This window comes from Austrofundulus limnaeus, unplaced genomic scaffold (genome assembly GCF_001266775.1).
Source record: "Austrofundulus limnaeus strain Quisiro unplaced genomic scaffold, Austrofundulus_limnaeus-1.0 Scaffold37, whole genome shotgun sequence".
Taxonomy (NCBI): domain Eukaryota; kingdom Metazoa; phylum Chordata; class Actinopteri; order Cyprinodontiformes; family Rivulidae; genus Austrofundulus; species Austrofundulus limnaeus.
The window spans coordinates 803,341-820,222 of NW_013952439.1; the positions used below are offsets into that span (position 1 = coordinate 803,341).

Genomic DNA, 16,882 nt, shown 5'->3' on the forward strand with positions numbered 1-16,882 from the left:
CCTCTCGTCAGGCCTGTCCGAGGCCTGCTTCGAGGCAGTAAATCTTGTTTCTTCACTTGAGGTGACCCCTACAGGCCCATGGACCACCAGTTCATAATCCTAGTTGTAGCTTGTTTTGTGGCTCTGGACACTTATTAGTGAGACAAGGAGCAGAAATGGCTCTTTTGACCGTAAAGGTTGCAGACCCCTGGCGTAAAGTGACGACAAAGCGAGGTTTTAAAATGAGCAGTAGAAGATTTTGGTTTGTGTGAATCTGATCAGAACCTGACAGTCCATCGTAACAAGAGCTCCTTTTTTTGTTTTGTTTTTTTCTGCGTCCGTTCCTCCAGGAGTCCTGGCTGGCCACGACAATCGCGTGAGCTGCCTGGGCGTGACAGACGACGGCATGGCGGCGTGCACCGGATCCTGGGACAGCTTCCTGAAGATCTGGAACTGAGCCCCACGAAGCTCCACAGTTTCAGGATACAGTCCCCCACCACCACACACACAAACACACACACACGCCAGTCTGTATTCACACTGTAATTACTGTTTAACAGGCAGAACTGCAACATTTTACTGTACAGAAGATCAATGACTTGCGTATGAGTTTACACACACACACAATGCTTGGACATGAAACTTTAAAACATGCTTACACTACACACTGCTGACTAAAGTACACAGCAGTACGCACGTATATAATTTGTAAAATATCAATTGTGACCAAATACAGTTGAATACACAGCTGCTTCAATAAAAAAAAAACCACAACCACCGTTACCTGAAGCCTTTTAACACACCGTCCACACACACGTCTCCAGAGACACATCCGTCCTCTTCAGCAGAGGATTTCATCAGACAACTCTTGTCTTTGTTTACAGTAAACATCACCAAACACGTTTTTTTTAAACCAAGAATCACACACTTTAAACACCACTGATGGGCTGTATCACAGTTTCTATAAATACCACATTATTTGATTTATTATTGTTTTTTTAACTCTGTTTTCTTCATGTTTTCCCTGTGTGCCTCAGATACACTGATGATTAGAGACATTCTAGTTAAATCCAAACCGTCTGATGACAGCTGAAAAGGGAAGGAGTCAGTATTCATACTCTGACTTGGTCACAGTATTATCTGGACTTTACTATGGATTAATTGTACATAATAAATATTAGCCTCTACTGCCAGCTTTTGTGGTTTCTTTTTGTAAGACCGGTTATAGTTGAATATGACTGTTTAATCATGTGGAGCAGAATTATTATTTAAGGCATTACAGCCTTCAGCCACAAGATGGTGCTGCAGCTCACTCAGTTTAGTTTCRTAACAGAATCAGTTTACTGTAAAAACTGCCAGAGGAAAAGATGAGTCAGTTCCACTTAATTAAAAAAAAACTTTTTTGTTTTATGATTGTAACAAATATTTTGAAGATTAGAAACATTTTTTGATATTAAGTTGCTTCACTATCTCTGTACTGAGGGCAGAATAGAACTTTTTCTATTTTCTACTATTAGGTTTATAGTTTCCATCATTTTTCAAGGTATTTTGAAAAAGTTTATATTACATTTGAGCATGATATTTTGAGCACAAGTTTCAAAGAAACCTCTTGGGGCTTATAAGGCTAAAAATGTCTAAGGAGGAAATGTTTGCAGCTTGTTGTAACCTAACCTAACCAGTTGATTTATCAGTCTGTCAACATTCCAGCCCTCATCAGTGGTCATGAAATATCAATCAAGAGCAGAGGTGTCAAGTAACAAAATACAAATACTTTAAGTAGAAATTTTGGTTATTATATAGTAATTATTTTTCAGCCAACTCTTCACGTTTTAAAAATAGTCTCATTATTCCCATTTCATTTTGGCTTGTTTTGTTCAGCTTGTTCAACGCTATTTCGGTACACTGTAAACTGATTTTTATCTTTTTACTGTGTTTTTATTCTAGCATTTAATGTTAAAGTTTTTAACAGCAAACACAGCAGTTTGATGTTAATTTTCAACCAAATACATTTTTATTTTAATATTGAATTTACATAATGCTAATTTCATCCATTTGTAAGCACATAACTACAACTAAAGGAAAAATAATTGTTAGGAGTGATTTTAAAATGCAATTCTAAAAATACTTTCAAGATCCCACCTTGATGTTTCAGGACCCACAGTGGGGTCCCGACCCCAACTTAGGGAACCACTGGACTAGTGCAGCAAATCTTCTCAACATGAACATTTTATTATAAATCACAGTCATTATGGCCTTCAGAAAAAGTTGTTTTGGGGAGGAAACGTCCCAATAWATGTCATTATGGAAATTCTAACCCCTCACTTTTACTTTTAATACTTATTTTACAGCAGAACTTAGATTTCTGATACTCAAGTACAGTAAATGTCAGACACCTTAAGACTTTTACTCAAGTTATATTGTTAGAGATGACCAACTTTTACCAAAATATCTGTACTTTCACTCAAATATCACTTGGTGTCTTGCTGTTGCTGTGGAAAKGGGTGTCTGGGTTTCCCCACCAGGTACCTCCAAGACCCAGCCACGGAGAAGATGTAACAAATAGACAGATGGATGAATTTACTGTGAAAGCTGACAGCTCATTTTAGGAATAACACTCAGCTCTGCCTGGCTCACACCAGACTGATGAAAAAAAGATGTGAAGAATGAATTTAATCATTTTTGTCCAGACTGTAGTTTGGTCACAGACAGAATCTTCTGGAGGAAATGAACGTGGAAGCAGCTGGAGGTCAAAGCTGTAATTCCTCACTTCTGAGCTTTATTAAGCAGTTTCTAATATTGATCACTGCTTTGAGGGAAAATAACAGAACCATGCAAACTAATCAGATGTTCTACAGAAAGGTTCATCATGATGGGAAGAGAAAAACACTTTCAGAAGAAGAATGAGATCAATGTATTTTATTTTTTTCAAACAACCTGTATTAAGACATGAATTCATTCAGCACAATCTTTTTAAAGTTTATACGTTTATGAAATACAATCTGAAGGAACCCTSTGACGGGTGACACGATGTGGGCGCATTAAAACATCGCAACAATGTTACAAACCAAGTTATTGAAAAAGAAATAAATGGATATTGTAGTTCTGTCTAAACCATCCTGATGATTAAGATCTCCACCAAACCTGATTCTTTCACGACTTTTAGCAGAACTGAAAACACAGGATTATCATCTATTTACCATAAAGGCAGTTTCTGACATGACTTCAGARCAATCAGCTCAACTGGTCGATTGTTTTCAGCACAAAGAAGTGGGGGAAAGGTTTTGTAACACAAACCAGTCAACATCTCTTCACCACCTGTCAGGGTTTGGATTTGTTCAAAAATTCGTATTGCTCAGAAAACAGAGGTGTCGTCTCTCTGCTCCTTTCTGTCAACCTACAACTCTGAAAGCCTCCTGCTGATTAACTCGAATCAAACCTGATGTTTTTATTACTGCCACACTGATGACGGAGACCAGGACCGGTCCTGTGGCTCAGGTCGGTTTTTTAAGGCTCTTGAAGCAGAACTTTCTCATCTTAAGGTGCTTTAAGAAAAAAAACTCATCTGGGATTGAAAACAAAAGTTTTAACTGGAAACATTTTGATCTTAAAGCTGATCAGTCAACTTCACAAATTAAAATGAGTTATTTTACACTAAAACATTTTTTTTATATTTGCTGTGTTTTTATTCTAGCATTTATTGGTAAATTTGTGTTTTTAACAGCAAACAAAGTAATTTGATGTGAATTTTCAACCAAGTACTAAAGTATTTTATATTGAATTAACACTCCAGTTGGATAGTAATTGTTAAAAATTCCAGTTGGATAGTAATTGTTAAAATTTAATGCACAATCTTGTATTTCTTTTAAAAAATGTTAAAATCAATGAATAATTAGACATAGAACAATTCTTTGGTCTAATAATTTTAAATCAGCTGTTTTTATTTACTGCCTGGATGAACTTAATCAGCAGCAGCWACAACCAGATCACTGGAGCTCACAGTTTAGTTGATTTGTAAACTCAGAGCACATTTGCCTGGCCCAGCTCTGGCCCAGATACCACAAAAAATGACAGTCCTTTGGTGGCCCAGATGTGGTCTGTGCGTGGGCCAGCACCAYGTAAACCAAACCATAACTGGGCCAGTGGTGGCATGCCTTCTTACAAACAGTGCCATCATTGCCAGACCTGGCCCACATCCTGTCTGCTGTGTGGATGCAAAGAATGCTTTGCCTCAGCTGCATTAAATTAAGATTTAGACCCGCTTGTTAAACTTAAAACTAGAATTTTATTAAATACTTGGTTGATATACTTGTAGGATTGTGATTTTAGCTTTTAGACATTCGTTTAAAAGACTTAACTTTGTTCTTATTTCTCCTTACGTACACTAATGTTTTCAATCACTGATTTAATGCACTTCTCTTTTGCAGGGAATGATTTGCTCAATTCACTGCCGCTTTTCTTTATAACCACCTGAAATTCACTCAAACACCTCCTCCAACACCGTCCACATGTCCCTCAGCTCCTCCCTGACAACCATTCAGACCGATTTAAAGCTCCACATCTCAGAATGAGGGGAAAAGTAAAGATACCGTCTCTCGGCTGYGCTCGGTTACACGTCGACCGTTCTGCTTTAAAATACATTGTGCTTAGATTAAATACAAACCCTGTTTTATAGATGTACATTCACTTTTATTTCTCATTAGACTAATTTACATATTTTATAAAATAGGTTTCTGAGAATAAAACAAGCTACTCTCCCCACTACGAGATCACACAAACATCGATAAAGAAGAAGCATAATAATCGTATCTGTGCAGTATGAATCATTAACACACACTCACACACACACTTTGATTTAATATGAGCACATAAGTAAGTTCTCTACAGATGGCTTTTCTTTATGCTGGCTGGGAGTTTGAACACGTTCCGTCAGATTTCATGAACGTTTTTTTTTTTTTTTTTTTTGTTATTGCCACTGATTAGATATGTTAATGTGTCGTTTCGGGGGCATTAATCTGCGGCGCCAAAAAAGGCATCTCAAAGTTTCTTGTCGGGGATTTTCTGGATGTCGTTTAAGTGCACTTCACCGGCACCGGACGTTGGGATACAAACGAGGGGCTCACAAACCCAGCTTTAAAACCTCTCCGCTTCCTGACTCCAAGGCACTTCTTTAACTGTAAACATGATGGCAGATTAATAATAAACAAAAAAAAAACCTCCTGCTGAATTGTAATCAAGAAATCTGTAGTGTATGTCATGGCACATGAAATAATAAAACAAAGACATTTTCGTTTGCGTTAAAACCAACTTTTGATACAGTACTATAGAAATTATCTGAATGGCTTACATGCACACTTAAGTATTTGATATATATATATTTATATATATTTATATTTATATCTGTAAATGTTGACTGAAGTGAAAGTGCTTTTCATTTACAACTTTATAATTTCACTTTTAAACGTTTTATATCTATTTATAATCACATTTAACTTGATCTTTACCCTGAACATGAATTTCATTATGATTATTTAAAAGCTCTCGTTAGCGTCTGCAGACTCARCCACTCATCACAAACAAGAGTTGTTTTTAAAAAGCTTTTAGGACTGGAGAAAAAATAAATAAATAAAATAAAAGACAGCTGTCTGGTTTTATCAAAGAAGGTTTAAAACATCACCTGAACCTTCTGAAGTGTCACCAAACTAAAAGCTGCTTAAACTGATCGGTTTTCTTTCAGATAAAGCTTCTACTCTGCTTTATGGGTACAGAAACTAAAATTTTGGTCTGAACTTATAAAACCCTTGTTTGGTGAAATGTGGGATTAATTGTCTCCATATCCATCTTAAATATATTGCCTCTTCTTTCTTTGGCCTTATTCACCTCATCTTCCAGGATGTCCTGTGAGCTTTGGCAGAATGTGAAGATATAAAATATATATCAAGTCTCGTGAGTTCTGCAGAGTCTCAGAAGAGACGGCGCGTAGCTTCACTCGTGTCAAACAGTTCTACAGGCCCAGGATGAATACCAACCCTCCTGGGACAAAACACCTCTCACACAAACAAAAACAGTCTATGAACTAAAATATAATACAGTAGAGTAGATCACATCCTCACTTCCTGACAGCTAATAATCTCTAACAAACACCACCTCCCCTCGTCAGTGACTCCCTCCGTGAGAATGTATTGTAATATTATGGCAATATAATTACAGTAAAATTAAGAAAACCAGCAGGCTAATACTAACACAGAATCACTACATATAAATATTCATACTGTATTTCTGTAAACAGATGAAAAGAATCTGATGAAATAATTCATGGTTTTGCCTAAACTATAGAAAAAACAGGAAGTTTCACCATAAGATCAAATGTGACATTCATGAGACTACAGCTGGATTTATTATTTATTCGTGTTAAAATCAAATCTAACGCTTTTGATTAAAAGTTGCAACATAAGTAGATGTTCAGGACTAAACAACAGAGAGCAGAGCTTCTGCTTATCTATTATAAAGAAATGATTYAAGTTATTCAGCTCAGATTTGACCATGAGCAGTAAATCCTTCCTAAAACTGGGAACCCCAAACAAATCGAGGTCCGTGAGCCACAGTAGACGAGCGCTTCAGCATTTTTAAACGGCAGCTGTACACAAGGCTCCAGGATGATTCGGATCAAAGACTCAGCTTCTATTTACAGATCGCTTAATAATGCCTTCGTCAAAACGCACTGCAGAACCACCCAGGTGTGTTAACGTGCTTCACGATTAGGAACTAGTTAAAACTAAAGACAGGTTCACCACGTAAATCAAGCTGGACTATATATATTATTTACACYTTTCAAAATCAAAACGTGACATTTTGAAAATCTTCAGCTATTTTTYAGGATGATTCCAGGGTGACTGTCATCAGGAGTGTGTGCTGGAGTGGGGCCAGGTAGGTGTGTGTGTGTTTGTTGTGTGGAAGTGTGAGAGGAACTGTAGAGGGTAAGGAGGGATGTTCACGGTCGCGTGCATGCGGTAAGTGAGCTTCTGCGGATGCGCTCGGTTCTCTGGACCCTGCTGGGGGTTTCAGGCACTGACCAGAGGCGGCTGCTCCTTCACCAGTTCATGATGCAGTTTCTGTTCAGAGTCATGAAGTACACCTGGCTGCTGCCGCCGGATCGCACCGAGGCGAAGAACACCTGAGGAGCCACGCAAGACACCAAGGACAGTTTTAATTCACAGAACAGAGGAATCACTGAAATAATCAAATATTCTCTGAAAATAATCCAGAAATTTAACTTGACTTCAGGATGGGAGGAAGGAGAGTGTCAGGTTTTAGTAAAATACTGTGATGTCTTTAAGAATAGTGACACCCCCTCCTCCCCTACTGGTTGCTAATAGCTCCAGTGACAAATTTCTATTTGTTTTTCTTCTAATTAGCATGATAGTAATTAAAATGCTTTTGCAGGGAGGCTGTTGTCTTTCAGAGCCACTGGCAGTAAATATGTTACATAAGMAAATGATCTATTTAGTTTTAGAGGATATAAAACCAAAAACAATGATCAAACTTTTAACTTTGGTTGAAAACATTACTGAATCATGCACACTGCATCTGTTTTACCTTGTCGTTTCTCTCACAAAGGAACTTCAGCCTCTGAGCTCTTTTGTGCATGAAGACGCCGTCCAAGTGGCCCGTCTCTACAGACCGGATCTCGATGGCCTTTTCCCCCCAGCCCATGATCTGGTTGGAGCAGATATGAGCTGCAGAGCAGAGAGAAACAAGCTCAYGTTAGCTTCACATGCTTGTTTGTGAGAACGCAGCCAGGTTTGAGTCRTACCAACAGACGTGGGCATCTCGCCCCACTGCAGGACCACGTCCTTTATGATGCGTCCGTATGTGTTGACGTAAACGCCCTCGTCCTCGTAGCAAAGCAGCATCTCCATGCCGTCSGAGTTGGGCAGGAACACGATGGCATGTGGGGTCACTTGGCTTTGGATCTGTTTGAGATGAAAGCATGAAGGATGTGAGCTTCTGCAGGTTTTCACTGTTCTCCAAAYGCTGTAGACCAAATGTGTCAAACTCTAGGCCTGTGGGCCAAATGTGGCAGGCACAGCATTTTGTCAGTGAGTAAAACTTACTTTCATGTTTAACAGTATTTCTGTATTATTTATTTCATATTCAGTCAATTGTACACATAGTACTTTCAGTGTTTATAATAAGACATGTTAAAACGATGTTTCTCTGCAGGAAATACCACGTAGAGCTCAGTTGTTTGTTAGCGGTGCTCTGTCATAGCGAAGTTAAATGCGAAACGTTAAAGTTCATAACAACTGAACCCTTGAGGACCACCGTAAAGCTCATGTGGCCCTTGGTGAAGATGAGTTTGACCCCCCCGGCTGCAGACAGAATTACAACTCACGTGAACAGGGACATAAATGTCGTAGTTGTTTCCAGAGTCCACGTCGATAGCGTGGAAGCCAGCACAGGACCCATAGATGACTTTCAGCCTYTGACCTTCTTCCACGGTCAGGTCGACCAGGACGGGTCGGTGTGGAAGGTCTGCAAACGACTGTTTTAAAGAGGAGAGGGTGATGATTAGAGACATAGAGAACATGAGAAGCTAACAGGAATGCTAACAGAAGGAAGACTCACCTTGAAGGCCATGAATTTGTGATAAGGTTTGGGCGCCCAGGCGTAAACTTCCACGGCGTTCTTTAAAGCGATCACCAGGAACTTTATCCTCTCGTATTTCACTAAAACAGAACAACGCACMCATGTGACATTAGATACCCTGAATCAATAATTTACTGATCTAAACGTATTCATAAGAACTTCTCTGGAGTGGAACTGATAAGTGGTTTCCATCTGCTACTTACCCACTTTGTAGTGGACACAGCCCTCCATTTCCCCCACAGTGGTCCAACCCTGCTTCTTCTCCACCTCAGGGTCATTGTGGAGGATCTTATTCCGCAGCCACGCCAGGTAGTAAACACGGACCTTGTTTTTCTTGCCTTTATAAAATACAGGGGGTATATTAGTCAGAGATGATAAATGTTGCTGTTTAAGACTGATGGATGAAAAGAAAGTCTACTTTAATTTAAATGTAAAAAAACTGTACTTGAACCATTTAGATATCTTAATTTAATTTGAACAGAAATATGTTTTTGTATCTTGAGTGGAAAAGATATTTTAGAGACACTTATTCATCCAATAAAAACATTAACTCCCACAAAAAGGGCTTTTTTAAATTAAGCATTTCTTAACCAGATCTGACTTTCTTCAAATGTTTTCATTCAGATGTATAAATAAATTTGTGTTTTATTTTCCTAATCTTAGAAAAAATGAGGGGATTTTAAAGCACCACAAAGTAACCAGAACCATTTGTACTGATGTTCTAAATGTACATCTTTAAACTGATGTAGCAGATATTCTACCTGATATGGTGATGAGCAAGTTGAGACCCTCGAGGACGTCCATYTGTTGGAACCTACGGGAGTTGATGAGGGGGTAAACTTTGCCCTGACCGCTGCGGTCCAACAGCTTTAAACCGTTTTCTGTGCCCACCAACAGGTTCACACCTGGAGACACAAAACCAGCACCCATCAGTAACTTCTAAATGTACGGCCTTTCTTCCATGTCTTTCAACATGTGAAACAAAAAAGAAGCTCCTAACTATTTGTTTAGTTAGGGGGTGACCATTTTTTGGCCAGACAGTGTAGTGACAAAGATGAAGACTATCCTCACCCCAAAGTGCGGCACACAGGATCTCAGAGTTGAACCTCTTCTTGTATTTGCGGATCTCGGGTGTGTCGTTGGGAGGACGTGTGTTTGTAGGATTGACATTCACCATGGACCCTTTCCTTACCTCCATTTTCAGCTGCTCAAACCTGGAGCCTACACACAGAGGAAACAAACTAATCAAGGCAAACTAAACTAAAATATCAACTTAAAGTCTTTTATTCCTTTTTAAAAATGCATTTTAAAAGTTAACATTTTCACAYGCTTTAGGTCGTAACAAAATTTTGTTCTTTATTCCTTTCAAATGACTCTTATTTTAGTAGGGAAATGTGAAATCAGCATCTTTTTCAGACTAAATACTTTCACGCTTTTCTTTCAAGTCATTTTTAAAACAAACAAGTCTTTTTAAAGCTACTGATAAATATTTCAGAAAGGAGAATATTTCCAATAAAACCCAACAGAATATTTACTTTAAGCAGATGTTGCACTAAAAACATGAAGTTTCTGACTCACTGCTGAGGGACATGTTGTCTCCGGTTCCTCCTGGTGACTGGTACATGCCGAGATCCACAAACGTGGTGAAAGACGACTTGGCAGAGGTCTTYACCAAACCTCTGGACTGATACTGGTGGAGCAGAGACCGCATTTGTGTTGAACAAGTCAGTGGGAAAATGTGTTTTCTTTATGCTTTTCTGACTAAATCTGAACTACTGGTGATGCTGTTGTATTGAACGGTGTAAAACTCAACCCTAAATTCATGTTTTTGGTAAAACTTACATCATAAACGGAGTCTTTTCCTGGAGAGGAGTGAGTGGCTGACTCGGTGGGGGAGTGGGAAGGCTGCACCACATCTGGCAGGTTGGTGTATCCATTGTGGCTCCTTTTCTCTGGGGTCTTTCAGGTACAATAAACACACACACACAGACAGTTATGTGTATTACATAATGATGACATCACTGTAAACTTAAARGGCGGCAGGGGGTGCCGTGCACAGCTGGCAGCAGCAGCCGCTTCAAACTCAATAAAACTTGAAGTATTTCTGTATAAGAAGCAGCAGTTTARTATCTTTTATGTTTCTAATCTGCCTCCAGCTTTCTGCACGCAGCTGTGAAGGTTTTCCTACAACTCTCTCTGCTGTCCGTCAGCATGAAGAAGTATAAATAAGTATAAACAGTTTCTAACTTCGAGCTGTYGAGCACCATCAAAATGTCCGCAAGTGCCTCAGACATCTTTTTTTGTTAGTAACTCAAGAGTAAAACTTTTGAATGACACGATCTAAAATGGTTTTCCAAAACGAGTACTTTTTTGTTTTGCTTTTTATGTTAAAAACYCCAAAGTGCTTCATACAAAAAACACAGTAATTTAGGACACAAGGTAAAATAAAAGCAACAATATTAAAAGAAAAAAAATGCCGTAATAGAAAACTGAAACTACAGCTGTTTCTTATTTAAATCCATGTTGACTAATACAGGCCATTATGTCCTTCACAGTTATATACATCTTTAGTTTTATTAAAGTGTATGCAGGACAAATAAATACTCGTGTAAAACTGTTTTATTCACTTTATCCTGTGATTAAGATATTTTGAASAATAATTTCTGAAAATCTCCTGTCATACATACAATTGGTAAATGGGTTTATTTAGATTTTTCCAGAGGAAATAAAAGCTCAGTTCAGCTGTTAGCTGACCAGTCCAGATGGTGACATAAATACTGGACAGTCCCGTCCCCTCCGGGTCACAGCTGGACCTCAGAGCTGTCAGACAGCTGTGAAGAATTAATCCTGTTTGTTTGAAAGCTTCACTTTATGCATAAACACACACACACACACACACACACACACCTCAGTCAAGGTGACACTTCTCTTCAACTCATTAGGAGGCATCTAGAAAATGTATGCTGTCATGCTTGTCTCCAAAAATATCTCAAAAATGCTTCATCTGGAAATCTAACTGTCTGGCTGGAGGGTGGCTGAAGGCGAGGTGCACTCTGAAACTTCCATTTTAAGGTGACCAACATACGGCAGCTTTACGAGGTGATTTTAGCAACAGAGCAACCCAAAGTGCTTCACAAAGCAAAGATGTAACAGGTGCAAAATAATAATAATAAAAARCAGATGCTCAAAGAATAGGATGATTTTGAAACATTAGAAATTAAAAACAGGCTCTGAATACACTGAGAACACACCCAGAGCAGGACAAAATCATTTGTTTAAATCAAAAGCAGTAGAAACAGGAAAGTTTTAAACCTCATTTTAAAAAGGAGCTCAGTTGGAGCCGTCCTGCAGGTCTCTGGGAGTTTGTTCCACATATTTGGCGTATAAAAGCTAAATGTAGAATCTGGATGTTTGGAATGTTTYGACTCTGGGGACTGAGGGCAGATTTGATCCAGATGACCACAAAGGTCTCAGYAGTGCAGCAGAAAATCAGAGATGTATTTTGGACCCAGTTTTAGTGCTTTGTAGACCAGCAATAATATTTTAAAATCACTCTCTGTGCAACAGGAAGCMTTTTAGGAACAACTCCTACAACCTGTCCTAGCATTTAGCTACAACGAGGGAGGAAAGGGTAAAAAAACAGCATTTATTTTGAAAGTAGAACAAATTATAACTAATGTAGAAGGCCAGCAACTGTTTTCAAAGGACAAAATAAAGCAGCTCAAATAAAGTCCTGCAAAACAAAACAACCATTCAGACAAACATCTGCACTGTTGCTGAGAGAGAAGCTAAAATCTACTTTTAACCCTTTCAGATCACTCTAGAAAGACGACTTTCATTAAAAACAAAAAACAACTTAGGAGTAGAATATTTTTTCTGTCTTAATAAACATGCATGTTCCAACAGGGTGTGGACTCATTAATATCAGTTACAGCTTTCTGTAGACAGAATGAAAATATCTTTTTGAAGAGATAAAGCTTCTTCTAAAGACCGTTATTCGAGGAGGTGAATTCATCACACTTTAAAAGTACATTTTAAGTTAAAAAAAAAGCTGCTCAAGACATTTTCCTAATGTACAGATGGTCACAAGGTGTTCAAACATTTGATTCAGACTCTTTTCTGCCCAACTCTAATKGAAATAAAGGAACAAATGAATAAATATTTATGACCTTTGGAAATTAAAGCAGCTGGGCAGCTTTTCAGAGGAGGACATTTTGCTAAAACTGTTGATTGTTTTTCAATACAAGGACATTTAAAACATCTATCAACACAAAACACCAAGTGAACTCATCTTCCTGTTCTATAACATTAGTCGTGATGTAGTGTGTTAATTTTTCCAGGACATCAATGCATTTTAAACATGATTAGAGGTGACTCACTCTCTGCACCAGCATGGTCTGATCCCCGTAACCCCCAGCCTGCTCTCCTTCTCCCACCTCGCCCTCGTCTTCATGAACCACCATGGTGTTGACTGAATCAGTGTCTGCATCCTTGTGACTGAAACAAACAGGGCATTTAAGATGTAGTCTGTAAGTTTTGTTACTGAAATGGGAAAAATGTGAGTTTTTTATTTTTTTTTATCTTAGACTAAGTGAAGTCATAAAAAGGAGCATTTTCAGTTGGTTGCTTCCTGATTAGTCTGAGTTTTTTAAAGTGGAGCATTACCGATCCGTTGGGCTTTCCTCCTCCTCTGCTCCTTCGCCACTCTCGCTCTCCTCRCTGCTCTCACTGCTCTCTGAGGAGGAGGAGTAATCGTTGGCCTTGACAGGGGGCCTTGGTGGCTCCTCAGCACGCTCCTTGGCGTAAAGGCCGTGGTCCTGCAACGACACCGTTTACTCTGAGAGTGAACTCTTTGAAACTTAATTCTCAGCGATTAAATAAACACAGTAACAAAAAGCAAGGCAGTGATAAATGCAAAACAACTTTTGAAGACGATCAAAAACATCTGACAGAGAGGGTTCAGAACAAGGTACTCAAACAACTCTGATGTTGGTGAATCAAACTGTTCACAATGCAGAGCATCCACGTAGTGGAAATATGAATTACAACAGAGTCAAATGGTACTAAAATAAGGAGTTTCACTTGGAGAACATGATGCACCCACTGAGTGAAATCTGATGAGCGTGCAATTAATTCTTCAAACATTTAAGAGTCAAATTCATGCATGAATACAGAGCCTCACATCACACACAGACAGTGTTACTAACCTCCCCTATAGCTCTCTTGTAACTCTGCACATTTGAGGTAAAGTCAAGAAACAGGGAGTTAAGAGGAGAAACATGAAGAGTAAAAGCAATGATGTTTAAACTCTGCTCCTTCCAGTCAAGCAATATTTATTGTTGGTTTCATCCATCAGTTAAAGTGAAGACATTCTCTCATTCAAACATGGAACATATTTGCATTAAAGCTACTTTTTATTTCAAGCCTGAGTGTTTTACTGCATGCAGTGCTTACTTCTTCTGTCTCTTTAATGTCCACTAACTGTCACTTAACTTCCAACAAACTTTTGTTTTATCTTTAACACAAGTATAAGATGAGGCAGAAGGGTTTGCTTCTACTAAGACAAAAATAAAAAAATAAAAAAGCCAAATTAAGAGTTTTTCTACCTTCAAGTCAACATGACATGTTACAGTTGTAAAATTGAAGCTAAATTAATAGAAAGGAGTGCATAGGTGAAAATGTTTTTACTTTAAACACCAGGTACCTTTGAAATCAAAATAGATGTACAGTAGGAACAGTTAGTTGATCTCACTGCCAAAAGATTGGATTTGAAATGTGTAACTCACAGCGGGGCGCCCGGGCCGAGAAGAGGTCCGAGACTCTCCTGGCTTGTGACGACTCTCGTGGGAGAGAATGGGTGATTCCATTTTGGAGGAACCTGAAAAATAAAAATCATAGAGTGATGTTATTATTCTGAAATAAAAACTTCCTGCAAAGACCATCTGTTGTGGAAGAAGGACTCACTGAGGATACGGTGCCTCTCCAGGGAGCCCGTCTGGGGCAGATTGGAAATGATGCTCATGCTGTCTCCTCTCTCCCAGCGATCGTTGCGGCTGAGATCTGGATTGCTGCCATGAGGATCAAGATGTTAGGACTACTAATCATTGTTTAAAATATGAATGTTATTATTCAAACACTTAGCTGTGGTCAGTACCTGGCTCTTACTGGGTGCCTAATGCCAGAGGTAAGGTTGGTGTTGAGAGCTGTGGCAATAGATGCAGTCCTCTGGGGAATCTGAGGACACCAACACCAGAATTAGCTTAGAAAAGCTGTTATTGATGAAAGTTGCTGCTGATTTGTGCACACGGCTCCTTAAAACCAGACAATGGATCTTTACCTTAGGTGGGAGCTCAACATCGGGCAGGCGGATCCAAGGGCCACGATCCTCCCTCATCTGAAGCCCTTGTGGTCCCGGGGTTTCGGAGGTGGGGTCCGAGTTCTGGCGCACAAGCTCCCTGGAATGGACAGGGCGGGGTGTGGGGTTGAGGGAGGGATCCTGGGTGGGGAAGGCGGACATGTTCTTAGTGGGCTGGTCACAGAGGGACTGAGAGCGAGGGACAGGGGCAGCGTAAGGCTTCAGCGGAACCAAGTGAGCCATCTGGAACTGCAGAGGAGCAGGAGCACACCGGGAGGGAAGAGGAGCCGAGTGGGAGGAAGAGCACGAGAAGTAGGCCAAAGTCCAGAAGAATGATATGCAGAGCCAAAGTGTATCGTTTTGTTTTTCAACAAGCATCACCAAAGAAAAGCAACAACAGAAAGATGGAAAGGAAAAACGGGAAAAAAGAGAAGGTCTGAATAAATAAATAAAACTGTTAAAAGTCAAAACAGTTGAAGCGTTGGGGACAAAAGCATCAGCATTTGCATGTTCTGGTTAGTTTTCCTGAGTAAATTAGAAACTCCTGGAAAAACCCACCTTCCCCTGACCTCCTTGAGGTTCCACTGGTCTCTGCATGGGAGGGGTCTGTGCCGACTGGACCATTCCTGACTGGCTGACTGAGTCAGAGCGAGACTGGATGGCCGTGTCAGAAACAGTAGTGCAGATTTTGGGTGAACCCTGTCTGTTTAGCTTACTTCGCTCCTCCACCTGGAGTAAAACCAATGAAAGAGCGCTGCAGCAGGTCTGTGACACGTTATGTTTCAAACACTGCTAACACGTTACCTCACGGGCCCAGGTAGGTTTGTTGTTGGGCTCCAGGTTTTTGTTGTAATGGTAAAGCTGGGGCTTCTTCTCTTGCTGCTGCTGCTGCTGCAGAGACACCAGGTAGGCATGCTCCTGCTGCAGCTGCCTCTGCAGCCGCTCGGACTGACGCTGCTCCTCAAGCTGCTTGCGCTTGTACTCCTGAGGAAAGAAACAGCACAGTGAGAAAAGTACTCGCCTCAAACCAAAACCAACAAACAGACACATTCATTTGTCGTTAGCCTTACAGCTTACTGACAGGAGGCTTCAGTTCTTGTGAAACCTAAATTAAAACAAGTTGTCTAATGTCCAGTATGTCTGAACTTATTTTATCCATGTGATTGAATAAACCAAAAAGCATGAAAATAAAAGATTATAAATGTATATTAAAATAGTAAGCACAGATTCGTTGTAGCCTTATATAGATTTTTAATCAGAGTCATGTTTCGAACTGTTCAACCTAATTAGTACAACAAGTTACTTTAATGCCTTAAAGCTTTTTATCAGCCACTCAGTTTATTTAAAGGGAACACAAATGACAYTGAGTTGTTTGTATTACTGTGTGAACCCCACTACACAGAGAACACTAAGACTAGAGCTGTCAGAGAAAGAAGATTATAATCTTAGCACAAAAAGTAAGTAAATTAGTGTTTGGTAGAGTTCTTTGTTGTAACAATGCTTCTTGAGCATAAATCTGATACCGTTGGAAAGGCTGTTTGTTTTTCTTTTAAATGGTGTCACATTTATAAAGGACAGAGTTGTAAAGTAACTAAGTACAAATACTTCTTTACTGTACTTAAGTAGAATTTTTGGGTATCTGTAGTTTACTTGAGTAATTATTTTTCAGCCTACTTTTTACTTCTACTTCTTAAATTTTACACAGTTATCTGTACTTTCTACTTATTACATTTTTAAAAAAGGTAAGAAGTAGAAAGTCGTTACTCCTAATTTATTACAGCTTGTTAAAAAATTTCCTCCTGGATAGAGTGAATTTAATTGTGTTTGGATGAGTAGATAGATAGATGATAGATAGATGATAGATAGATGATAGATAGATGATAGATAGATGATAGATAGATG

At 39.3% G+C, this 16,882-nt stretch overlaps 2 protein-coding genes across 4 annotated transcripts in view; one reads left to right on the forward strand and one right to left on the reverse strand.

Moving 5' to 3' along the window:
- gnb2 (guanine nucleotide binding protein (G protein), beta polypeptide 2) overlaps window positions 1-1,172 on the forward strand; it is a 13,505-nt gene extending 12,333 nt beyond the window's left edge. The window contains exon 10 of the mRNA XM_014006696.1: window positions 330-1,172. Coding sequence (XP_013862150.1) covers window positions 330-436 — 107 coding nt within the window. The 3' untranslated portion in view covers window positions 437-1,172. The remainder of the gene's footprint in view (window positions 1-329) is intronic.
- Window positions 1,173-2,880: 1,708 nt separating this feature from the next.
- Window positions 2,881-16,882, reverse strand: part of mink1 (misshapen-like kinase 1) — a 32,141-nt gene continuing 18,139 nt past the window's right edge. Inside the window, exons 14-32 of one of the 3 annotated variants that reach the window (XM_014006695.1) lie at window positions 15,785-15,964; window positions 15,539-15,709; window positions 14,963-15,121; window positions 14,780-14,859; window positions 14,590-14,693; window positions 14,412-14,503; window positions 13,833-13,856; window positions 13,291-13,442; window positions 13,005-13,122; window positions 10,468-10,584; window positions 10,204-10,315; window positions 9,697-9,846; window positions 9,387-9,530; window positions 8,829-8,963; window positions 8,605-8,705; window positions 8,372-8,521; window positions 7,790-7,949; window positions 7,573-7,712; window positions 2,881-7,150 (exon numbers count right to left, since the gene is read on the reverse strand). In XM_014006695.1, coding sequence (XP_013862149.1) covers window positions 7,067-7,150; window positions 7,573-7,712; window positions 7,790-7,949; window positions 8,372-8,521; window positions 8,605-8,705; window positions 8,829-8,963; window positions 9,387-9,530; window positions 9,697-9,846; window positions 10,204-10,315; window positions 10,468-10,584; window positions 13,005-13,122; window positions 13,291-13,442; window positions 13,833-13,856; window positions 14,412-14,503; window positions 14,590-14,693; window positions 14,780-14,859; window positions 14,963-15,121; window positions 15,539-15,709; window positions 15,785-15,964 — 2,373 coding nt within the window. In that variant the 3' untranslated portion in view covers window positions 2,881-7,066. Of the gene's footprint in view, window positions 7,151-7,572; window positions 7,713-7,789; window positions 7,950-8,371; window positions 8,522-8,604; window positions 8,706-8,828; window positions 8,964-9,386; window positions 9,531-9,696; window positions 9,847-10,203; window positions 10,316-10,467; window positions 10,585-13,004; window positions 13,123-13,290; window positions 13,443-13,832; window positions 13,857-14,411; window positions 14,504-14,589; window positions 14,694-14,779; window positions 14,860-14,962; window positions 15,230-15,538; window positions 15,710-15,784; window positions 15,965-16,882 lie in introns of all 3 variants that reach the window. The other 2 variants (XM_014006693.1, XM_014006694.1) reach the window with 2 other exon arrangements.